The sequence below is a fragment of the Gallinula chloropus genome (genome assembly GCF_964237585.1).
Source record: "Gallinula chloropus genome assembly, chromosome: 35".
Classification (NCBI taxonomy): Eukaryota; Metazoa; Chordata; class Aves; order Gruiformes; family Rallidae; genus Gallinula; species Gallinula chloropus.
Window position 1 is genome coordinate 1764667 of NC_140120.1, and position 25842 is coordinate 1790508.

At 51.4% G+C, this 25842-nt stretch overlaps 2 protein-coding genes across 2 annotated transcripts; both read right to left on the bottom strand.

Annotated features, from left to right (window-relative positions):
* Positions 1–9029: 9029 nt before the first annotated feature.
* Positions 9030–9812, bottom strand: LOC311203127 (olfactory receptor 14C36-like; the record flags this gene model as incomplete). Its single annotated transcript, XM_084277761.1, has 1 exon — positions 9030–9812. One exon carries the CDS (start codon positions 9810–9812, stop codon positions 9030–9032), a length of 783 nt encoding a protein of 260 aa, XP_084133887.1.
* A 10108-nt stretch (positions 9813–19920) lies between these two features.
* On the bottom strand, positions 19921–20844 carry LOC311203128 (olfactory receptor 14A16-like; the record flags this gene model as incomplete). The annotated part of the gene is made up of 1 exon (XM_084277762.1): positions 19921–20844. The coding sequence occupies one exon, from the start codon at positions 20842–20844 to the stop codon at positions 19921–19923; it is 924 nt and encodes a 307-aa protein (XP_084133888.1).
* Positions 20845–25842: the final 4998 nt, after the last annotated feature.

A 25842-nucleotide genomic window follows, 5' to 3' on the forward strand; every position in this document is an offset into this window, starting at 1 on the left:
CAGAGCAGGAGGTGACATGGGCAGAGAGAAGCAGCTGCAGGGACAGCTCCAGGCAGCAGAGACATGGCAAGGAAGGAGAAGGAGCTGCTCCCAGCAATGCCCGGGCAGTGAGGATTTGGTACCTCTCTGACATCCCCCACAGTGCAGAAACTTTCCCTCACTGACCCCCAATTTTCTGCCACTCAGCACAAACGCTGCACCTAGAGTACCAGGTTTGAGGATGAGTCCCCTCCTTGGCAGCCCAGCCCCCAGTGAGGAGAAACCCCTGCGTGCCTGTCTGTCTGTCTGTCTGTCTGTCCCTGTCCTTCCTGCCTTGGCTGGAGCCTTTCTCGCTGTTTCCCCTCCTGTCCTTGCTGCCTTTGTCCCAACATTACTTGGGCGTCTTGGCATGTCCATTGGTGGACCTGGGACTGAGCTGACCCTCACTTCAGGATCCCCAGCTCTAAGACTGAGGACTTCCTGAGGGTTGCTCTGGGCTGCAGGCTGCCTGCAAAAATCGCATCACTCTCCTAGGGACTCTTGTGCCCCAGAGAGGAGCCCCATGCAGAAGACATCTCAGCACTGAGACCCTGGCAATGCCGCTCATCGCCTGTGTCTGTGGGCGGCTGCAATGAGCCCTGTGTGTCCCTGGCTGGGAGCAGGGAGCTGAGATACTCTTTGGGTAGGATGAAACATTAGGAGGGCTTTGGAGCTCTGCCCTGGGAGACTGGATTCTTCAGCTCTCTGTGGGGTCCAGTTCATTCTACAGGGAAAACCAGGGTGTGATCACAGAGCACCCAGCAGAAGGTAGCTGAGACCAGGGCTGATGGACAGAGCAGCTCTCCCCACTCTGCACTCAGGGGAAGGTTTCACTTGCACTGCAGCAGCAATGTCAGGGAGTTCTGACAGGAGAAACACTCCTCAGTTGCAGTGAGGAGAAAAACCAAAGCTCCAAAGCTCTGCTCTGCCCTCAGCTGAAACTGGAGTGTCAGTGCTGAAAAGCTCATTCCCATCCACAGGGGATTTAGTCTGAGATCACACCATCCTTCTATTTACTGACTGCTGCCAGGCAGGACTGAGCTCTCGAGAGCCACAGCTGACCCTCCTCCCAGCAGTGGCACGCTCAAGCCAGCACAAAGCAGACCTGCCAAAAGGGACCTGCCAATACTCCTCCTGAATACAGAGTCAAAATGAGGGTATTCAATAAGAATTTGAGAGGTTTTCTTTAAAGAAGAGTTCCCTGATTTCTCACCATGCCTTTTCCTCCTTGGACAGGTCTCCACACTTGACAGCAGCAGATGTCCAACAGCAGCAGCTCCATCAGCCAGTTCCTCCTCCTGCCTTTTGCAGACACACGGGAGCTGCAGCTCCTGCACTTCTGCCTATTCCTGGGCATCTACCTGGCTGCTCTCCTGGGCAATGGCCTCATCATCATCACCATAGCCTGTGACCACCACCTCCACACCCCCATGTACTTCTTCCTCCTCAACCTCTCTGTTACTGACCTTGGCTGCATCTCCACCACTGTTCCCAAATCCATGGCCAATTCCTTGTGGGACACCAGGGCCATTTCCTACACAGGATGTGTGGCTCAACTCTTTTCCTTTTTATTTTTGATCGTCACAGAGTTCTGTCTCCTCACTGTCATGGCCTATGACCGCTACGTTGCCATCTGCCACCCCCTGCACTACGGGACCCTCCTGGGCAGCAGAGCTTGTGTCCACATGGCAGCAGCTGCCTGGGGTGGTGGGTTTCTCTTTGCTGTGCTGCACACAGCCAATACATTTTCACTGCCCCTCTGCCATGGCAATGCCCTTGACCAGTTCTTCTGTGAAATCCCCCAGATCCTCAAGCTCTCCTGCTCAGATGCCTACCTCAGGGAAATTGGAGTTCTTGTGTTCAATGTCTGTTTATCTTTTGGGTGTTTTGTGTTCATTGTGGTGTCCTATGTGCAGATCTTCAGGACTGTGCTGAGGATCCCTTCAGAACAGGGACGGCACAAAGCCTTTTCCACCTGCATCCCTCACCTGGCTGTAATTTCCCTATTTCTTATTACTGCTGTCTTTGCCAACCTTAAGCCCTCCTCCTTCTCCTCCCTAGTTCTGGAGCTGGTAGTGTCATTCCTTTACTCAGTGTTTCCACCAGCAGTGAACCCTCTCATCTACAGCATGAGGAACCAGGAGCTCAAGGATGCCATGTGGAAACTGATGACTGGGTGGTTTTTTTCCTTCTAGTTTTTCTATAGCTATAAAAACATGGTCCGTGTTCATCCCGTTCCTAGTGCAGGATCTCCTGGTCTTGTGGACCCAGACATTGTGTAATGATGATCTGTGCTCTCTTTGCATCATGTCTGCCTGCAAAAGGACAGAATTTGTTCTTTTTTTTTTTTCTTACATTTATAAATAATTTACAAGCACAGTTTCCTCAGCTGAATCACTGAACTACGTGTCTGGAATGGCAATGCTTTCCTACCATTGCAGAAAAGGTATTTCCTGGACTGTTACTCATGTCAGCAGAAGAAATACTCACCTTCCTTTCTATGTGAATTACCGCCAGTCTGTCTCTGTCATCTCCCTCATCATTCAGGAGTTTTCCACCTCTCCTGATGATACAGCCATGACTAAGGACATCTTTTCCACAGATGGGCTGGACGTATGCATTTCAGTTTGCTCACAGGTTTCCACCTCCTCTTGTTCTTTTCTCCTTCAGATGCCGTTCAGCTCTCTGGTGCCTGTTTTGAGCTTCAGAGAGATGGAAAACATCCCATCCTTCAGAAGTCTAATGAACTGTTCTATCAGAAGGTCAGTGTGTTGATAAGTGACCTTTCTATGTATCTGATCAAAACTGTTCTGGGAGAGAATCTCCTCTGGAAGCTGACCCCCTGCACACACTGCTTGGCCGTAGCAGCAGCTGAGGAGAGAGATTTCATGGGTATTAAACTGTGTCATGTGTAACTGCTGTTTGTTGCCAGAGAAATCTATCCGTGCCTGTGAGGAAAATGTTGGGAGTCTCAGGAGGCCAGAAAAGGAACTGCTGGGGTAGGGGAAGAGCAAGGGTCTCCATACAGGGTTGGATCTCAAGAGACTGCTTTTCACACCTGTATAGATCTGGACCTCTGCCCCAGCCCCCATTGCAGCATGCTGCTGAACTGTCTTCCATGATTTGAGATGTGACAGAAACATCTTTTCCTATGAAAAAACCCTCCATTGTGAAACTCCTTTGAAATTTTCATCACTCAAATAAAACCTCTCCAATTAGTTACACAAGTCTTATTTTTTTTAAAGGAAATGACTTGAAGAGCCATGCTTGTAAGGGTTTTACTGTCTTATTAATAAGCCCCATGGTGTGTTTTCTTCTGAGTCCACAGACTTCAGATACCAAGAGGAGAGTGAAGAAACCTCTCCAGAAGTTTAGTCAGGAGTAATGCCCAAAGCACCTTGAAGCATTAACAGGTCCCACTAGGAGCCATTCCTGACAAAGCCTCCCCATGGGCTCGTTAGAGCAGACAACTGGAGGCCATGAGGACAAACACAGGCACAGCGCAGGCAGCTCTGATGCTGAGGAGACCCTGGCTTGGTCTGATGAAGCAGCAATGCCAAGCGCTGACCCCCAGCCCCTGGGCAGGGAGATCCTGACCCTCACCTGTGTCTCAGGGCACTTCCTTGGGATGTGGGGAGTGTGAGGCCAAGGGAAGGACAGGGGTTGTACACATGTTTCTTTTCTGAGGCCTTTGGGGCAGGGACATCAGCTATACACAAGGGGGGCATATACCTCATTTCTATCAGGCCCTTTTTAGCCTGGTCCACACCCTTGGCCATCTGCACCACAGCCCATCCCACACTGGACATCAGCTCTGTCTGTTTCCCTGTAGGCTGCAGGCACCCAACAACCTTCTCCATCTTGATCTCACCCCATGATGTCCCTGCCTGTACTGCTGTCTCTCCCTCCCAACCAGCTCTTCCCACAAACACAAAGCCACCAGCTCATCCACACTTCCTCAGAGTGTCTTTTCACACCACAGCACTATCTATCCTCAGTGACATTTCTTTATCCTCACATCCACTCTGACTTCCTTTCCTATGTTCTTTCCATGCAGTACAAACAGGGCTTCCCTCAGCCTCACCTTCCCCAAGCTAAAGACGTCTGGGTCTCTCAGCCTCTCCGCACAACCCATCTACTATCACAGAACATCTAACCCCATCTTGAAAGAGTTTCTCTGACCACATGAGAGTTCCTTTCCATTCCACCAGACCAGGGAGCCCCTCCCTGGGACTGACTGCTCCAGAGGTGGCCTCAGTAGTGCAGATAGACCGTAAGTATTATTGTCTGTGTAGCCACACTCCTCCCAGTGCAGCCCAATGTGCTCACGGCCACATTGCTGTTCAGCACCTCTGACTGCTACAGTATCCCCTGGAATGCCCAAATTCTTCTCCACTTGCCATGCCTGAGCTGCCTTGATGTGCAGGTGTTGTGGTGGAATGTTGTGTTATGGTTTCACCCGAGCCAAGAGCCGAGCACCACACAGCCGCTCTCTCTCTCTCTAAGAGGGTGTTTGTGGTGAGGGCAGGTTGGGCTAATCTAACCACAAAATATAGGGGAATTACTTCCACCCCAGCCAAAATATGATCAGGAGGAGAAATCTTGATGTTCCAGTTCATCAAATCCCAGAGTTTCTCAGGGTGTGTTTGAAGTGAAGCTGCATTTTCCTATCGGTTCACATGTGCCTTCAGATGGCTCTTCAAACTCGTGGTGCCTTTAACAAAATTACAGCAAGAGGTGTAGGTGAGGGTAGAGCCTGAAAATTACTTCAGGCATTGTTAGGACCGTTCTTGTGGCTGAGAATACCCAGAGCTCCAAGCTCAATGGTCCTCTTAGTGAGGTAGCTGTGGAGGTTTCTGGCCAGGAACATCTTAGATCCCTCACACCTTCTGGCTGTGGGCCATTACTCTACGTTTTTCATGCTCAAAGGTGGACACTGGTAGAATCTGAAAATGACGTCAGGTGCTTTTAGGACCGACCCTTGGCTAGGAAAGCCCCGAGGCCCAAAGTCACTGGGGTGCCAGTGGGCTACCTGGGGAGGTTTCAGGCCAGGAACATCTGTCATCCTTCACACCTTTTGCTTGGGACGTCCTGCTGGGCGTTTAACAGGTTGGAAGGTGGGCGCTGGTGTAGCTGGAAAGTACAGCACCATGTTACTGCCCTAAACTTCCCCTTTCCCCCCCTCAGATTCCCCCATATCCACCCCTAGCACCCTCCTAAAACATCCCCACGCCCCCTGCCAGCACCCCTTGTGGCCCCTCAGCACCCCCATTGCCTCCCGACCGGCCCTTTTCACCACCAAATTCCCCAAATTCCCCCAGCACACCCCAGCACCCACCTAAGAACACCCCCCCTTACACTCCATTCCAGCACCCATGGGTGCCTCCCCCTCCTCAAACCCCCCCTTAACCCTCCCATCCTACATTTTATACCTCCCCAGCACCATATTACCTCCTCTGAAGTCCCCCTTTCCCCCCCCCCATATCCCTCCAAGGACTACCCCTACAACATCCCCACACCTCCTCCAGCATCCATGGTAGCCCTGATATGCACTTTAAAACCACTCCAGCCTCCTCTTAACTCCACCTAGCACATCTGGCAGACCTCCAACACCCCTGTGCTCTCCAACCCCACATTTTATCTTTTGAAATACCCACATATCTTTCCCCAGCCCCACCATATGCTCCCCTCAACCCCCCCTGGCCACCTATGGGTTCCTTCCCATACCATTAAACCGGTCAGCCAGCCCACTCTGACCCCCCCAAGTACTCCTGGCTTCCCCCCAGCCCACCCCCCCCACCGCGTAATGCCCAGAATTCCACCCCCCAAAACTCCTCCCATATACCATCCCAGCACCAATAGATTCCCTCACCACCACATAAACCCTCCCAAGCAAACCTTAATCCCCCAGAAACCTCTATACAACCAGCCCGCTACTACTCCCCCAAACCCCTGCCTTTTAGCCTCCAAATCCCAACATATCTGCCCCCAGCACCCTACTAAACCCCCTATGCCCACCCTAGCAACCAAAAGAGCTCCCCTCTCTCCCCAGCACCTTCTTAACCCCCCCAAAAATGTTTTATACTCCAGCACTGTATTACCTACACAACCCTCTATCCCACTCTACCCAGCACTTGTCAGGCCATGCCTGGAATACTGGGTGCAGTTACGGCCAGTTCAGAGAAGGTCCAGAGAAGGGCCACAAAGATGACAAGGGGCCTGGGCAGCCTGCCATCTGAGGAAAGGCTGAGGGAGCTGGGTTTGTTCAGCCTTCAGAACAAAAAGGCTGAGGGGAGACCTCATCAATGGGCCCCAGTACCAAAAGGTTGTCTACAAAGAAGGGGGAGACTCCTGTGTTTGAAGGAGTCATATGAAATAGCTGGGGAATAATGGGTGCAAGTTCCTCCTGGAGAGATTCCCACAGGACACACTGCTGTCCCAATAAACTGTCCTTATCCCAACACACATGGTTTGGGGTGTTTTGCTTTCCATTTTTCTCCCTTCCACTTGCCCATAAACTCCTCCCCCCCTGCCAACTAAATACCCAAGACAGAGAGCAGCAGCCCATTGCTCACTCTCAGCTGGGGTGAAATCAGGAGAAAAGGTTCCAGCACAACCCCTGCACATCAGTGCAGGCTCAGACATGATGGGTGGAGAAACCGCCACAGGGAGAAGAATTTGGTCATTCCAGGGGATGCCATAGCAGTCAGAGGTGCTGAACAGGAATCTGGCCATGAGCACATTGGGCTGCACTGAGAGGAGTCTGGCTGCGCAGACAAGGGACCCTTACAGGCCACCTGAATGCAGCACTGGTGGGGCCACTTCTGGAGCAGTCAGTCCCAGTGTGGGGCTGCCCAGTCTGGAGAAATGGGGAGGAACACTCGTGTGGGCAGTAAAAGTCTGCCAAGTTACAATGAGGGGTCTTGTGTGCAGGGGCTGAGTAACCATTGCTTCTTTAGGTTGGGGAAGGGGAGGCTAAGGGAAGCCCTGTCTGTGGTATGTGGAAAGAACATAGGGTGTCAAATCCACTGAAACTGCAGCTTTGAAGGTCAGAGTGGACGTGAGGATAAAGAAATGTCATTCTGAGGGCAGTGCTGTGGTGTAAAATGTCACTCAGAGAAACTGTGGATGAGCTGGTGGCTTTGTGATTAGGGAAACAGCTGGTGAAGGAGAAACAGCAGCACAGGCAGGGACATCATAGGGTGAGAATGAGGATGGGAAGGACAATGCTTGCCTGCAGCATGCAGGGAAACAGGTATAGCCTAAGGGCAGTGTGGGATGGGCCGTGCTGCAGATTGCCAAGGGCGCTGGCCAGGCTAAAAAGGGCCTGATAGAAATGAGGTCTCTGCCCCCTTCTCTACGGCTGATGACCCTGCCACAGAGGCCTCAGAGGAGACACATTGTCCTCATGGCCACGGAGCATCGTTACATCCTTGAACCCACCACACGAGAGGACACCATGTGTCATACCTCTGTCCTTTCCTTGGCATCGCACTCCCCACATCAAATGGATGAGCTCTGAGACACAGGTGAGGGTCAGGATCTCCCTGCCCAGGGGCTGGGGGTCAGCACTTGGCATTTTTGCTTCATCAGACCCAGCCAGGGTGTCCTCAGCATCAGAGCTCCCTGTGCTTTGCCTGGGTTTGTCCTCATGGCCTCCAGTTGTCTGCTACAACGAGCCCATGGGGAGGCGTTGTCAGGAATGGCTGCCAGTGGGGCCTGTAAAAGCTTCAAGGTACTTTGGGCATCACTCCTGACTAAACATCTGGAGAGGTTTCATCATTCTTCTCTTGCTACCTTGAGGTCTGTGGACTCAGAATAAAACACACCATGGGGCTCATTAACATCCAGAAAGCCATTACAACCATGGCTCTTCAAGTCATTTTCTTTAACAAAAAATTAGCCTTGTACAACTAATTGGGGAGGTTTTATTTGAGTGATGAAAACTTCAAAGGAGTTTCACAATGGAGGGTTTTTTCATAGGAAAAAATGTTTCTGTCATATCTCAGATCATGGAAGAAAGCTCAGCAGCATGCTGCAATGGGGGCTGGGGCAGAGGTCTCCCGAGGGGATCTGGACAGGCAGGAAAAGCAGTATTTTCAGATCCAAACCTGCATAAAGAATCTTGCTCTTCCCCAAGCCCAGCAGTTCCCTCACTGGCCTCCTGGGACTCCCAACATTTTTCCTGGCATCATCTGTGCTCACAGGCACAGACAGATTTCTCTGACAACAAACAGCAGTTCAACATGACACAGTTTAATACCCATGAAATCTCTCTCCTCAGCTGCTGCTACGGCCAAGCAGCGTGTGCAGGGGGTCAGCTTTCAGAGGAGATTCTCTCCCAGAACAGTTTCAATCAGATCCATAGAAAGGTCACTTATCAATATACTGACCTGCTGACAGAACAGTTCATTAGACTGCTGAAAGATGGGATGTTTTCCAACACTCTGTAGCACAAAGCAGAAACTGGAGAGTTGATCAGCAGCTACAAGGACCAAAGAGCATGCTGAGGGGGAAACCTGTGATCAAAGTGAATTACAGGTGTCAATCTATTCTGCTGAAAAGCTGTCCTAAGGCATGGCTGTATCATCAGGATAGGTGGAAACACCTGGATGATGGGGAGATGAAAGAGACAGACTAACAGTAACACAGCTAGAGGGGAAGGTGAGTATTTCTTCTGTTGCCATGTATAAACTTCCTGGAAATTCCTGTCTGTCATGGTGGGAAAGCACTGCCATTTCAGACAAGTACTGGAGAGATTCAGCTGATGAAAACCTGATTGTAATTTTTTAATAAATGTAAGAAAAAAGCAAAAGTAAGGAAGGTAGACCTGAAACAAAGAGAGCACAGCTCATCATTACACAGTCTCTGGGTAACACAAGACCTGTAGATACTGAATTAGGAATGGGATGAACGTGGAGCATGTTATTAGAGCTTGGAAAAACTAAAAGAAAAATACCCCAAACAAAACACTAAAAACCCTACTAAATAGCAAATGGTCATAACATCAGTTACACAATTTTTGATATGATATTGCTGCTTAAAAATCCAGTCATCAGTTTCCACACAGCATCCTTGAGATCCTGGTTCCTCATGCTGTAGATGAGGGGGTTCACTGCTGATGGAAACACCGAGTAAAGAAATGCCACAACAAGGTCCATAAATAGGGACGAGATGGAGGAGGGCTTAAGGTTGGCAAATATGGCAGTGCTGAGAAACAGAGAGACCACGGCCAGGTGAGGGAGGCAGGTGGAAAAGGCTTTGTGCCGTCCCTGCTGCGAGGGGATCCTCAGCACAGCCCTGAAGATCTGCACATAGGACACCACAATGAACACAAAACAACCAAAAGCTAAACAGGCACCGACCACAATGAGTCCAGTTTCCCTGAGGTAGGCATTTGAGCAGGAGAGCTTGAGGATCTGGGGGATTTCACAGAAGAACTGGTCAACAGCATTGCCATGGCAGAGGGGCAGGGAAAATGTATTTGCTGTGTGTAGCAGAGAATAGAGAAACCCACTGGCCCAGGCAGCTGCTGCCATGTGGACACAAGCTCTGCTGCCCAGGAGGGTCCCGTAGTGCAGGGGGTGGCAGATGGCAACATAGCGGTCATAGGCCATGACAGTGAGGAGGCAGAACTCTGTGACAATCAAAAATACAAAGAAGAAGAGTTGAGCCAGACATCCTGTGTAGGAAATGGCCCTGGTGTCCCACAAGGAATTGGCCATGGATTTGGGAACAGTGCTGGAGATGCAGCCAAGGTCAGTAAGAGAGAGGTTGAGGAGGAAGAAGTACATGGGGGTGTGGAGGTGGTGGTCACAGGCTATGGTGATGATGATGAGGCCATTGCCCAGGAGAGCAGCCAGGTAGATGCCCAGGAAGAGGCAGAAGTGCAGGAGCTGCAGCTCCCGTGTGTCTGCAAAGGGCAGGAGGAGGAACTTGCTGATGGAGCTGCTGCTGTTGGACATCAGCTGGTGTCAGGTGTGGGGACCTGGGCAAAGAGGAAAAGCACAGTGAGACGTTAGGGAACTCTTCTCTGAGAAAAGCCTCTTCCACTTCATAGAGAATATCATGAGATTGGCTCCCTGGATTCAGGAGGACTTTGGGAACGTCCCTTTTGGGAGGTATATTTGCTGCTGGCTTGAGCGTGTCACTGCTGGGAGGAGGGTCAGCTGTGGGCTCTGGAGAACTCAGTCCTGCCTGGCAGCAGTCAGGAAATAGAAGGATGGTGTGATCTCAGACTAAATCCCCTGTGGATAGCAATGAGCTTTTCAGCACTGTCACTCCAGTTTCACCTGAGGGCAGAGCGGAGCTTTGGTAATGGTGGGACAAAGGCAGCAAGGACAGGAAGGGAAACAGTGAGAAACAGTCCAGCCAGGGCTGCAAGGACAGGGACAGACAGACAGGTACTCGCAGGTTTCTCAGACTGAAAACGTGGAAATCTTGTCTCAGAGTCTGTGCTGGGTGGCAGAGACCAGGGGGTTGCTGTGGGAAAGTATCAGCACGGTAGGTGATGTCAGGGAGGTACCAAATCCCCACTGCCAGGGCATTGCTGGGAGGAGCTCACTCTTCCTCCTTGCCAATGTATCTGCTGCCTGGAGCTGTCCCTGCATATGCTTCTCTTTGCCCATGTCACCTCCTGCTCTGTGCTCACAGACCTCATCCAAACTGCCCTGTGCTCAGCTCTGCTCTGCAGACCCCTCTTGGCATCAGGGCTCTGCCCAGGGAACCTCTGTGTGTGCAGGGCTCAGGCAAAGCTCCAAAGTCTTAATAAGAATTGAGTTTTCATTGCATATTCTTTGGGGAGAAGTAAGTTCTCATCTACCACAGCACAGCCCACAGGAGAGGAACAGTCAAAGCAGACACTGCCTTGCAGGGAAATGCTTCCTTGATGTTGTTTTTCAAAGTCCCTTTGGAATGTCTCAAGAATCAGCTGGAGCTGGAAGTAAAGCTGACCCAGGCAGCATTTTCTTACAGAAGAGGGAACCTGTGCTGCCCTTCCCTGGATCACTCCTTCAACCCACAGCTGCTGTCTCTATCCCTGTGGAAAGCCCACAAGCCAGGCTGAGTGCTGACCCCTGGCAGCAGCAGAGTCCCTGCCCCAGCACATAGACCCCAGGGCACAGGGACCCTTCTCACAAGGACAGCCCTGGGCACCTCTCAACCATGCCCAGGAGAAGACAGCTGTCCTGCCCTGTCCCTCTAATGGGGCACAAGGGCATCCCTTCCAGGCAGCACTTTGTGCTGCTAGAGAGAACCTATCCTCCTGACAGAGCCCACACACTGCCCCATGTCCCAGCTTTAGGAGATCCCTCCAGGAACAGAACCTGCATTGCCCTGCACCCACAGACATACCAGGCAGAGTGCTGTGGAGATTTCTCCTCCAGTGAGCTCTCAGCATCCACCAGCTCTCTCAGCCTCACAGGTCTCCCCTCGGTGCCTCCAGGCAGTGTCCCCAGCCCTGTGTGCTTGGCAGAGGAGCTGCTCCTGGCCAGAGCTGTCTGTCTGCAGTGCTGCAATATTTCTGAGCTCCCACTGCCCATCCCAGGAGCCCAGCCCAGCTCCCAGCAGAGGAGCAGGTGAAGACATCATACTCTCCATCCCCTCTGGACTCCTCCCTAGAGCTCCAGGGAACTTTCTTGGAAAGAAACAGAAGTTCTCTCTGACTTTCCCTCCCTTGGCTGGGGAGAAATCCTTGTGTCCAGCAGAGTCATTTCTCCTGATCAAACCAGAGTTGGGCAGGACAATCACCTTTCCTTCTCTCACTAGGAGACAGGACCCCCAGGCAGGGACAGGCAGGGGTCTCTGTCCCCCTGCAAAGGTCAAGGAGCATGGCTGCCTGGGAGCTGCTGGTCCCAGTGCCCATGGGAATTACTGAGGGTGGAGGCTAGGAGAGAGTTGCTCAGACACCAACCCCTGTTGTCACCTGAAGGGCCAGAGGTGGTCCAAGAGACATGAGTGGGTTCAAGGTCCAATAGAGCAATGCTGCCTGGGATGAGGAGCATTTTTGAGCCTGGTGGGGAATTCCTTTGGCCAAATAACAAGACACCAGATGGTCACAGTTAGGACCATCCATACCCAGAGACACCGCTTAGCTTTCCTAGGCACTGTGCGTTTCTGGAGAATGCATATCCCAAACCACAGTCTCATTGTCAGCCCTCTCTACCGGGTAGCCTGGTAAGAGAACGATTTCCAATGGGTCTCTGAGGAATGAGAAGCCTTTGAAAAGATCAAACAGGAGATAGTCCATGCAGTAGCCCTTTGGCCTGTCCAGACTTTGCCAGATGTAAACAATGTGTTCTACAGGTCAGCCTGGGAGAATGACCCTACCTGGAGACTCTGGCAGAAAGCACCAGGGGAGGCTCAAGGTCAGTCTCTGGGGTTTTGGAGTCGGGGTTAGAGAGGATCCAGACACTGTAACAGAAAAGGAAATACTGGCAGCACAGGAAGGGGTTAGAGCCACTTAAGAAGTGATTGAAACTGAAACCCAGCTCCTCCTGACACCCCGACTGCCCGTGCTGGGCTGGATGTTCAAAGGGAAGGCCCCTCCTACACGCCATGCCACTGACGCTACGTGGAGCAAGTGGGTCACATTTATCCCTCAACAGGCTTGAATAAGAAACCCCAATCACCCAGGAACCCTGGGAGTGATCACAGACTGGCCAGAAGGCAAAGACTGTGGAATATCACCAGAGGAACAGGGATACGTGCTGAAGAGGCCTCACTGTACAGTGAACTGACAAAAAATGAGAGAAAATATGCCCTTTTCACCGATGTGTCCTGTGGCATTGCTGGTAAACATCAGAGGTGGAAGGCTGCTGGGTGGAGTCCCACATGCCAAGTTGCAGAAGCTGCCTATGGAGAAGGCAAATCCAGCCAGTTTGCAGAGGTGAAAGCCATCCAGCTGGCTTTAGACATTGCCAAAGGAGAAAACAGGCCAAATATTACATATTTCTCTATACTATTTCCTGGATGGTGGTCCATGGCAGATGGTCTAAATGATAAATGATGTCATGAACCTTCCCAGTACTCTGCAAAAGTAAGACCTGGGCATGATGTAGACGGTGTGGAAACAGGGGTGGATAATGTCCTGGTTCTGGACAGGCCAGGCTCACCTCCCCAAGGAGCCAGCACAGCTGAGCTGAGTTCACCTGGGCTGTTTTCCACACCACCTGACATCACTTCCCCATCCAAGGGGCTGGTTGGGGAGGGGTGGTCATGGCATGCTGCAGCACTCTGTTATTGTTGGGTTTGTAAGGTACTCTCTGTGCTGTCACTGGGTGTGAGTGCAATTGGGGCCAATATTGTTCCCCTTTTATGGTGCTTTTGTCAGCAAACTGTCCTTATCCCAACCCACAGAGGCTCTGTCTGTTTCTCCTCCGGGAGTGAGCGAGCAGCATGTGGTGCTCAGCCATTGTTCGGGGCTGAACCACCACAGTTTCCAAGCCACAAGCAGTGAGCTTCTCTAGGAGAAAGTTCTGGAAAACTGGGTCCAAGGCCTGGCTAAAGTCAAGGTAGACAACATCCAGAGCCCTTCCCTTGTCCAAGAAGCAGGTCACCCTGTCATAGAGGGAGATTCAGTGGGTCAAACAGGACCTGCCCTTATGAACCCAAGCTGACTGGGCCTGATCACCTGGGGGTTCTTCATGAACTGGATAATGCTGCTCAGGATGATCTGCTCCATCAGCTTCTCTGGGACTGAAGTCAAACTGTCAGGCCTGTAATTTCCCTGATCATCCCTCTGTCCCTTCTTATATAGGGGGTTACACTGACTGATCCAGTCAGCCAGGACTGATGGAAAGTGGCTTGGTGAACCCCCCTTGCCAGCTCTTTCAGCACCCTTGGCTGCATCCCATTCAGCCCCACAGATCTGTGCACATCTCTGTGGTGCAGCAGGACCATCTCCTCCTGGATTGAGGTGGGCTCATTCTGCTCCCTGTCCCTGTCTCCCAGCTCAGGGAATTGGATTCTCTCTGTACAACTGCTCCTATTACTAAAGACAGTGGCAAAGATTTCATTAAGCACCTCAGCCTTGGACTCATCTCTCCACAATGTTTCCTCCTGAATCTGATAGGGGATGGAGGGTCTTCCTGCTCTTTCTTTTAATTAAATGGAGGACAGATGAATTTCTAGCTGGGCTTTGGGCCAACAATGAGGAGAAACTCTCATCCTGTTGTTCTTCCCTCAGCATTACACACCCCACACTGCCCCAGGAAGAGCCTGAGCAATGCCTGAGGGGCAAGACCTGTCTTCCCTGGGGCTGGGGGTCAGGGCTTGGCCTTTCTGCTTCATCAAACCAACCCAGGTCTTGCTCAGCATCTCAGCTGCTTGTACATTGCCTTTGCCTACCAACCAACATGGCCTCCAATTACCTGTACTAACGAGTCCCTGGGGAGGCTCAGCCAGCAATGGCTCTCAGAGGGACTTATTAATACTTCAGGTACTTTGGCTTCTGCTTTTGACATGGAGTTTTTTGTGTAATTACCTCTCAGTACCTGAGCCTCAAGGACTCAGCACCAAATGCACCCCAGGGCTCATTAAAAGTAACAAGCAAGCCCTAACGAGCTCTGTCTCTTCATGTAAAGATCTTCAAGTCTTCAAGAGATGTACAGATCATTGAAGCTGTTTCAAAGGGAGCTCAGAGTAAAATTGATTTCTTTTTAAGGGTGTAGGTTATTATTTTCACTGTAGAGGAGAGGTGACAACCTCTGACTGAGATTGATCCAGGGTGCCTCCTAAGGAGGTCTGGACTGCTCCAAAAAATGGTCCCTTGAGGCAGTGGGGACAACCTTGCTGCACATCTCCACAAGCCCACCATGACTCTCACCAGCCAACTGGGACTTGCATCCCTTGTCCTTACATCAGGTCTCTCTTCTGCACTCCACAGTGGGGCATTACAGCCCCTCTGTACCAGCTCCCCTGCTTTCCTTAGAGAACTGGCTGCACACAGGCAGCACACAGGGAGTTATTTTCCCACCAACACAAGAAACCTGACAAGATTCACCATTAAATCAAACACTCCTCACTCTGTGCCAAGTGCAATCTGCCACCAGTGAGGTTCACCTGCCACAAAGCTTAACCCTGTGAGAGATGTTCTAGTGAGGAAGGAGACTGTGAAATCACCGCAACTCAAGAGCTGGCTAAAGACAGACTGAGTCAGACAACTGCCAGAAAGGCAAGGGTTTAACTCCCTGAAACTCAGAGCAGCAGCTGGATGGTTGAGAGGTGTCTGAATGGTCCAAGGGGAAGGGGAAGGGAAATCCAGAGAGCAACCAGAAGCACTGGTGTGCAGATCCACTGTCAGAATGATGATTTCATACACGGACAATTGACTTCAGACAGGTAGAAATATGTGACAGACAGGGGAGATTAAATGCACAGCTGTCCTGTTTCTGTCCAGGCAAGAGTTCACCTCCCCAAGCAGCCAGCAGTGGTGACTTGAGTTAGTATAGCTGAGCTGAGTGTGTCCAGGCTGTTTTCCACACCACCTGACATCTCTCCCCCATCAAAGTGGGGGAGTACTCTCTGTTATCACTGGATGTGAGTGTAGTTTGCAGTGTGATGTTATCATTTTTTCACAGTGATTTTGTCAGTAAACTGTCTTCCTCCAAACCCACAGAGGGTCTGTCTGTTTCTCCTCCACGAGTGAGCATTATAACCTGACCCTTGTACATGAGTGAGCTGGGAGAAATGAGAAAAGATTTCAGCTGCCTTCCAAGGGAGCACATCATCACCTGGCTACTCCGATGCTGGAACAGTGGGGCACACAGCCTGGAATTAGAAGGCAGGGAGGCCAAGCAGCTGGGATCCCTGTTCAGAAAAGGAGTCATTGACAAGGCAGTTGGAAGGAAGTCTCAAGCCCTCAGCCTCTGGAGGTGACTTCTGTCAAGTGTGGGGTAAAGTACCAGTTCAGTGAAGAACTTCAGTCATGTGTTGGCCAGGCAAGTGCATGACCACAGAGCAGAGCATGCAGTATTTAAGGGGATTATCCATGTGAGAGTTGAATTACTATGATCCTGATGCTCTGCAGCTACCCACCAATCCTGATGATGTCTAATGTTCCTCACCCATGTGGTGTAAGTCTGTGTGGAGTGCACCAGCATCATATGCCAACTGACTGGCAGTAATAGATTGGGGAAAGGGAGAAGCACCGACAGTGGCTGAGGTGTCTTTCCAACTCTGTCTATTTGAAGAATGTCTTTGCTCCTCCCTTGTCTCAGCTGTGGATAAGTTGTCTTGAGAGGTCTGGCAACTCAAAGAGCTAGCTGAAGCAGGACTTCCCCTTTTCCAGTAAAAAGTACAGACCAAGAGACATCCTGTGGTTCTCTCTGCATGACCATGGTGAAGACATGAGGAGGTGAGATAGGAAACCCACCTCCAATCCTGAATGAACAAGCTGCAAGGATAAACAGTTACAAAAAGAGATTTCTCCAGGAAGAATGCTGCAGCAGTTTGCAGTAGACAGCCCACCAGACTGTCATTGTGCCTGTGATCCTCTTGAAGGGAGTGCTCAGCCTGTTTTTGCAAGAAGTGAACAGCTAATATGATGAACAAGATTAGAGGGCAAGTTTGCAGAGGTAAAAGCCATCCAGCTGGCTTTAAACATTGCCAAATGAGAAAAGTGGCCAAAATTCTACCCCTATACTCACTCCTGGATGGTGGCCAATGCCCTGTGGGTGTGGTTGCAACAATGGAAACAAAGCAACTGGGAGTGCAGAGGCAAACCCATCTGGGCATGATGTAGATAGTGAGCAAAAAGGTATGGATATTGTCCTGGTTCTGGTCAGGCCACAGTTATCTCACCTGTGCTGGCTGCTTGGGGAGGTTGAGTTAGCCCTGGCTGTTTTCCACACCACCTGACAGCACTTCTCCATAAAGGAGCTGGTTTGGGCACCACTCCTGGGTGCCTCCAGGGCAGTCTGAGTGCAGCTGGGGTGTTGGGTTGGTCCTCCTGTCCTGCAGCACTCTGTAATCCTCAGGTGGGTATGGTATTCTGTGTTCTCACCGGGTATGAGTGTCATGGGCTGTTTATTGTTCTAGTTTCATGGTGCTTTTTTCAGTAAACTCTCCTTATCCCAACCAACAGAGGCTCTGTCTCTTTCTCCTCTGGGAGTGAGCCAGTGGTGTGTGGTGTTCAGCCACTGTTTGCGGCTGAACCATCAGAAGCATTTAAATTACTCTCTCCTTTTTTTATTTATTTTCTATCATGTCCTTTAATGCCTCTTGCTGAGGCACCACAAGTCAGCTGAGGCTTCTACACGCACACATTAACCACTGACACAATGGAGCTTCACTTCCAGCAGACCCTGGCAAAACCCTCCGTGGTTTTACAAAGAGACACCTCAAGAACATTTCCAAACAGAGCTGACCTGCCCCTTCTGATCTTGTGATGTTCTGCATCAGGGGATAACCACAACAGGGGTAGAACCAACACATCGTCCTGTTGTGTGACCAATCCAGCACTGGTGACACATGATAATTTATTCCTTGCTGCCCAGTGCTTGCACAGCATCAAGGCCCTTCCTGATTCACGTGCTGCTGCACTAGAAAGTAAGCTGAGGGATCACTGGTTGTTGTGAGGGAGGACTGCCAGGGCAGCTGATGCCAACTGCCCAAAAGAATCTCCCATGCATGATGACATCATCAGTGAGCAGGGTTAAGCCTCAACACCCGCACATCAAGGGAATTCAGACATGACTGGTGGAGCAGCAGTGTCAAGGAGGAAGCTTTGGGCGTTCTGAGGGATGCCACAGCAGCCAGGGCTGCTACACAGGAACCTGGCCATGAGCACATTGGGCAGCACTGGGAGCAGTACGGCCACCCAGGCAAAGGCACTCACTGTCAGTTTGACTCAGCACTGGTGTGGACACCAGCAGAGAGTCCAGCAGTGGGAGGTCCCCAGCTCAGGACGAGTGTGGAGGAACAGTCACGAGGTTGAAAGAAATTCTGCCAAGACAGGGTTAGGGGTCTTGTGTGGAGAGGCTGAGAGGTCTGGGCTTCTTTAGCCTGGGGAAGGGGAGTCTGAGCAGAGTATAGGGGTAGCTCCAGAGAGATTGAAAGTTCCTTTTCAAATGAATGGCAATTAAAACTAGAGGTGCAGATGGGTTATGAGCATGGAGAAATGCCATTCTGAGGGTAGTGCTGTGGTGTTTGGAGTTACTTGGAGGAAGTGTGGATGAGCTGGTGGCTTGGTTTATCTGGGATCAGCTGGCGAGGAGGGAGAGACAACAGTACAGGCAGGGACATGGTGGGGTGAGAACAAGGTGGGGAAAGGGGTTGGGTGCCTGCATCCTGCAGGGAAACTGGCACAGGTGTTGGGCAGTGTGAGATGGGCTGTGGTGCAGATGGCCAAGAGTGCTGGCCAGGCTGAAAGGGCCTGATAGAAATGCTGACTTTCCCCCCTTGGCTGTGGCTGATTTCCCTCCAACAGAGGCCTCAGAGAAGACACATTGTCCTCACAGCCATGGAGCATTGTTGCCTCCTTGAACTCAACCTAGTGAGGCATCCATGTGTCATACCCCTGTCCTTCCCTGGGCATCACACTCCCCACATCCCATGGAAGAGCCCTGAGACACAGGTGAGGGTCAGGATCTCCCTGCCAAAGGGCTGGGGCTCAGCACTTGGCATTTCTGCTTCATCAGACCAAGCCAGGGTGTCCTCAGCATCAGAGCTGCCAGCGCTGTGCCTGGGTTTGTCCTCATGGCCTCCAGTTGTGAGGTGTAAGATGTTCATGGGGAGGCTTTGTCAGTAATGGCTCCCAGTAGGGCCCATGAACGCTTCAAGGTTCTTTGGGCAATAGGTCTGACTGACATTTTAAGAGGTTTCTTCACTCTCATCTTGGTATCTGAGTTCTGTGGACTCAGAAGCAAATATACAATAGGGGCTCATGGAAATACAGAAAGCCTTAAAAAGCATATCTGTTCAAGTCCTTTTCATTAAAAAAATCCAGACTTCTACAAATGACGGGATTTCAGTTAGGTATTTAATGATGAACATTTCAAAGGGATATTACAATGGAGGATATTTTCCCTTCACGACTATTTCCTGCCATGGCTCAGTTGATAGAAGCAGTGACAGCCACATTATGCAATGGGTGTCAGTCTCCTAAGGAGATCTGGACAGGCAGGAAAAGCAGTATTTTCAGATCCAGCCCTGCATAAAGAATCTTACTCTTCCCCAACCCAGCAGTTCCCTCACTGGCCTCCTGGGACTCCCAACACTTTTCCTGGCATCATCTGTGCTCACAGGCACAGACAGATTTCTCTGACAACAAACAGCAGTTCAACATGACACAGTTTAATACCCATGATATCTCTCTCCTCAGCTGCTGCTACGGCCAAGCAGCGTGTGCAGGGGGTCAGCTTTCAGAGCAGATTCTCTCCCAGAACAGTTTCAATCAGATCCATAGAAAGGACACTTCTCAACACACTGACCTTCTCACAGAACAGTTCATTAGACTGCTGAAAGATGGGATGTTTTCCAGCTCTCTGAAGCTCAAAGCAGGTATGAGAGAGCTGAACGGCATCTGAACGATGAACAAGCAGAGGTGAAAACCTGAGAGCAAAGTGAAGTGCATAAAACCAGCAAGACTGCTGAAAAGATGTCCTTAGGCATCGCCATTACATCAGTATAGGTGGAAACACCTGAATGACAATGGAGATGAAAGAGGCAGACTGGTGGTGATGCAGGTACAGGGGAAGGGGAGTGTTTCTCCTGCTGCCATGTCTGAGTCAAACAAGACCTGGAGACACTGCATGAGGAATGGGATGAAGGTGTTATTACATCAGAGACAAAACAGAAGGAAAAAGCCCACAGAAACGAAAAGTCCCTACTAAATACAGACTGGTCCTAATGTGAGTTCCATGACCAGCGATATGCAGAAGGAGATCAGCAGTTTATTGCTGCTTAGAAGCATCCAGTCACCAGTTTCCACATGGCATCCTTGAGCTCCTGGTTCCTCATGCTGTAGATGAGGGGGTTCACTGCTGGTGGAAACACACAGTAAAGGAATGCCACTAACAGGTCCAGAAATAAGGAGGAGATGGAGGGGGACTTCAGGTAGGCAAAGAAGGAAGTGCTGACAAACAGGGAGACCACAGCCAGGTGAGGGAGGCAGGTGGAAAAGGCTTTGTGCCGTCCCTGCTGCGAGGGGATCCTCAGCACAGCCCTGAAGATCTGCACATAGGACACCACAATGAACACAAAACAACCAAAATACAAACAGGCACTGACCACAAGGACTCCAGTTTCCCTGAGGTAGGCATCTGAGCAGGAGAGCTTGAGGATCTGGGGGATTTCACAGAAGAACTGGTCAACAGCATTGCCATGGCACAGGGGCAGTGAAAATGTACTGGCTGTGTGCAGCTGAGCATGGAGAAACCCACTGGCCCAGGCAGCTGCTGCCATGTGGACACAAGCTCTGCTGCCCAGGAGGGTCCCGTAGTGCAAGGGGTGGCAGATGGCAACGTAGCGGTCATAGGCCATGATGGTGAGAACAAAGTACTCTGTGGAGAACAAAAATGTAAAGAAAAAGATTTGAACCACACATCGCAAGACGGAAATGGCCCTGGTGTCCCACAAGGAATTGGCCATGGATTTGGGAACAGTGCTGGAGATGCAGCCAAGGTCATTAACAGAGAGGTTGAGGAGGAAGAAGTACATGGGGGTGTGGAGGTGGTGGTCACAGGCTATGGTGATGATGATGAGGCCATTGCCCAGGAGAGCAGCCAGGTAGATGCCCAGGAAGAGGCAGAAGTGCAGGAGCTGCAGCTCCCGTGTGTCTGCAAAGGGCAGGAGGAGGAACTGGCTGATGGAGCTGCTGTTGGACATCTGCTGCTGTCAGGTATGGAGACCTGTGAAAGGAGGAAAAGACACAGTGAGAAGTGATGGAACTCTTAGGAAAACGTCTTCTAATTCTTAGGGAATGCCCTCAGATTGACTCCCTGTATTCAGGAGACTTTTGTCAGGACCCTTTTGGGAGGTCTGCTTTGTGCTGGCTTGAGCGTGCCACTGCTGGGAGGAGGGTCAGCTGTGGCTCTGGAGAACTCAGTCCTGCCTGGCAGCAGTCAGTGAATAGAAGGATGGTGTGATCTCAGACTAAATCCCCTCTGGATAGGAATGAGCTTTTCAGCACTGTCACTCCAGTTTCACCCGAGGGCAGAGCGGAGCTTTGGTAATGGTGGGACAAAGGCAGCAAGGACAGGAAGGGAAACAGTGAGAAACAGTCCAGCCAGGGCTGCAAGGACAGGGACAGACAGACAGGTACTCGCAGGTTTCTCAGACTGAAAACATGGAAGTCTGGGTGCAGAGTCTGTGCTGGGTGGCAGAGACCAGGGGGTTGCTGTGGGAAAGTGTCATCACGGTGGGTGATGTCAGGGAGGTACCAAATCCCCACTGCCAGGGCATTGCTGGGAGCAGCTCACTCTTCCTCCTTGCCAATGTATCTGCTGCCTGGAGCTGTCCCTGCAGCTGCTTCTCTTTGCCCATGTCACCTCCTGCTCTGTGCTCACAGACCTCATCCAAACTGCCCTGTGCTCAGCTCTGCTCTGCAGACCCCTCCTGACATCAGGGCTCTGCCCTGGGAACCTCTGTGTGTGCAGGGCTCAGGAAAAGCTCACATGTCTTAATGAGAATTGAGTTTTCATTGCATATTCTTTGGGGAGAAATAAGTTCTCATCTCCCACAGTCAGCACAGCCCACAGGAGAGGAAAAGTCAAAGCAAAGACTCTGTCTACAGGAAAATGCTTCCTTGATATTGTTCCTCAAAGTCCCTGTAGGATTTCTCAAGGCTCATCTGGAGCTGGGAGCAAAGCTGACCCATGGATCTTTTTCTTACAACAGAAGGAACTTCCCTGGGTCCCTCTTCCCACCCAAAGCTGCTGTCTGTGGTTTGAAGCCCATGAGCCAGGCTGAGTGCTGACCCTGGTGGTAGCAGCATCTCTGCCCCAGCACACAGCCCCTGGGGTGAAGGGACCCTGCTCTCAAGGACAGCCCTGGGCAACCCTGGGTGCACACGCTGTTTCCCACCTCTGCAGCCATGCCCAGGAGAAGACAGCTGTCCTGCCCTGTCCCTCTGATGGGGCACAAGGGCATCCCTTCCAGGCAGCACCTTCTGGTCCTGCTGAGAACCTGTCCTCCTGACAGACCCCACACACTGCCCCATGTCCCAGCTTTAGGAGATCCCTCCAGGAACAGAACCTGCATTGCCCTGCACCCACAGACATACCAGGGAGAGATTTCTCCTCCAGTGAGCTCTCAGCATCCATCAGCTCTCTCAGCCTCACAGGTCTCCCCTCGGTGCCTCCAGGCAGTGTCCCCAGCCCTGTGTGCTTGGCAGAGGAGCTGCTCCTGGCCAGAGCTGTCTCTCTGCAGTGCTGCAATATTTCTGAGCTCCCACTGTCCATCCCAGGAGCCCAGCCCAGCTCACAGCAGAGGAGCAGGTGAAGGCATCATACTCTCCATCCCCTCTGGACTCCTCCCTAGAGCTCCAGGGAACCCTTTTGGAAAGAAACTGAAGTTCTCACTGACTTTCCCTCCCTTGGCTGGGGAGAAATCCTTGTGTCCAGAAGAGTCCTTTCTCCTGATCCAACCAGAGCTGGGCAGGACAATCACCTTTCCTTGTCTCTGCATGAGACAGGACCCCCAGGCAGGGACAGGCAGGGGTCTCTGTCCCCCTGCAAATGTCAAGGAGCATGGGACCTGCTGGTCCCAGTGCCCATGGGAATTACTGAGGGTGGAAGCCAGGAGAGAGTTGCTCAGACACCAACCCTTGTTGTCACCTGAAGGGCCAGAGGTGGTCCAAGAGACATGAGTGGGTTCAAGGTCCAATAGAGCAATGCTGCCTGGGATGAGGAGCATTTTTGAGCCTGGTGGGGAATTCCTTTGGCCAAATGAAAAGACACCAGATGGTCACAGTTAGGACCATCATTACCCAAAGGCACCACATGTCCAGCAGCAGCTCCATCAGCCAGTTCCTCCTCCTGCCCTTTACAGACACATGGGAGCTGCAGCTCCTGCACTTCTGACTGGGCAACAGTTTAATGATCATTGTTCCAGTCTCTCCAACATTTCCTCCTCCCTCAGCAGCCAGTCCCTGGCTGGTAGGGTTTGTGGAAGGATTTGGGCAGGTCGTAGGGCAGTTATCACCTCCTACAGCCTGTGACTTTACAGCTGCACAGGCAAACAACCCTGGCAAACTGACATGCCACCTGATCGATGGGTGCCTTGACTACATCATCCCAATCCCACCCCCATCCCAATCCTATCCCATCTGTCCTGGATCTTGCCAGGGCAGAGTTAACCTCCCCAGGCAGGCAGCACAGGAGAGCTGAGTTAGCCCAGGCTGTTTTCCACACCACTTGACATCACTCCCCCAGAAAAGGGGCTTGTTGGGGAGGGGCACTCCTGGTGCCTCCAGGGAAGTGCTAGTGCAGCCGAGTCATTGGGTTGGTCATCATGTTGTGCAGTGACTGGGTCATAACTGGGAATAAGTGAAATTCACTGTGGGCTGTTCTTTCATGGTGATTTGGTCAGTAAACTGTCCTTAGGCCAGCCCACGGAGGCTCTGTCTGTTTCTCCTATGGGAGTGAGTGAGCAGCATGTGCTGCTCAGCCACTGGTTGGAGCTGAACCACCACAGCCCTTTTTGGAGCCCAATGTGGGGCTTGAAGCTTTGTGATAACGGTAGAGGATGAGGTGAGGGGTGCTTTCTCCTCCCCTTTTCCCTCTAGGCTTTTTACAGCATCTGTTGAGAACGTTGACTATCCCTGGGATGTTCAGACCAGCATATGTGTCTTGCTCTCTCTCCTGAATGTCTGTCTGGACCTACGTGTTACCAACAACTGTGCCAAGAATATTGCCAAGAGGTCTTCCCTGGGCTGAAGGGTCAGGGGTGGCATGGGGTGTGGGAGGGCATGAAAAAATACCTAGACAAGACAAACAGATCCAGAGGCACTGTGGCTGCCCAGGCCTCAGAAACCAACACCACAGCTGAGCCAGAAAGAACCCTTCCAACAGGCACTGGAGCTACCCGTGCCTCAGAGAGTGCAGCTCCTCCAGTCTCCCCAACAAGCACCATGGGTGCTCAAACCTCAGAGGCCAACCCCAGAGCTGATCCAGACAGCCAACCAGCACGACTGTCAGTCACCTCTATCCAGAAGAAGAAATACATGGAGAAATCAGTCCTCATCGGGAGAGATGCTGATGAACTGGGACCATTGCAAGGACCTGAAGAGGCAATACCAGAGGTTATAACCCGATCCTTGTCCTTGAGCTGAGAGACATGAGAAAAGACTTCAGCCGCCTTCCAGGGGAGCACATCATCACCTGGCTACTGCGATGCTGGGACAATGGGGCAGGCAGCAGGGAGAAGGCAGGGAGGCCAAGCAGCTGGGATCCCTGTCCAGAGAAGGAGGCAGTAACAAGGCAATTGGAAGGGAGTCTCAAGCCCTCAGCCTCTGGAGGTGACTTCTATCAAGTGTAAGGGCAGGGTACCAGTTCATTGAAGATGTTGTGTATTGGCCAGACCAGTGGATGGCCATGGAGAGAGATATCCATTATCTGAGGGGATGAGCCATGTGAGAGATGATTTAGTGTGATCCTGATGATCTGCAGCTCCATGCATCCTGGGCATAGACGTCCTGCAGAGAGGGCACTTTGAAGACCCAAAAGGGTACCAGTGGGCTTTTGGAATAGCTGCCTCAGAGAGAGAAAACATTGAACAAGTGTCTCTTCTGCCTGGGCTGTCAGAAGACCCTGCTGTTGTGGGGCTGCTAAAGGTTGAAGAACAGCGAGTACCGGTTGCTACCATGATGGTGCACAGGCAACAATACCACACCCAACAGAGACTCCCTGATTCCCATTCAGAAACTGATCATCAACTGGAGAGTCAGGGAGTGATTGGTAGAACCCGCTCACCCTTCAACAGTGCAATCTGGCCAGTGCAGAAGCCCAGTGCAGAGTGGAGGCTGAGGCTGGACTATCGTGCCCTGAATGAGGTCACGCTGCCTCTGAGTGCTGCAGTGCCAGACCTGCTAGAACTCCAGTATGAACTGGAGTCAAAAGCAGCCAAGTGCTACACTACAACTGACATTGCAAATGTGGTTTTCTCGTCTCCTTTGGCAGCAGAACACAGGCCACAGTTTGCTTTCAGTTGGAAGAGAATCCAGGACACCTGGGATCAACTGCCCCAGGGCTGGAAACACAGCCCCACCATCTGCCATGGACTGATCCAGTCTGCATTAGAGTAGGGTGAAGCCCCAGAGCACCTACAGTATATTGATGATGTCATGGCATGGGACAGCACAGCAGAGGAAGTTTTTTTTAGAAAGAAAATACTTGAATTCTGCTAAAGCTGGTTTTGCCATCAGACAAAGTAAGGGCAAGGGACCTGCTTAAGGAATCCACTTTTTAGGAATAAAATAGCAGGATGGGTGTTGTCTGATCCCAGTGGATGTTATCAATACAATTTCAGCTATGTCTCCACCCACCCACAAAATGGAGACAGAATCTTTCCTAGGCACTGTGGGTTTCTGGAGAATGCATATCCCAAACCACAGTCTCATTGTCAGCCCTCTCTACCATGTAACCTGGTAAGAGAACGATTTCTAATGAACAGTGAGAAGCCTTTGAAGAGATCAAACAGGAGACAGTCCATGCAGTAGCCCTTGGGCCTGTCCAGACTGGGCCAGATGTAAAAAATGTGTTCTACAGGTCAGCCTGGGAGAATGACCCTACCTGGAGACTCTGGCAGAAAGCACCAGGGGAGGCTCAAGGTCAGTCTCTGGGGTTTTGGATTCGGGGCTACAGAGGATCCAGACACTCTAACAGA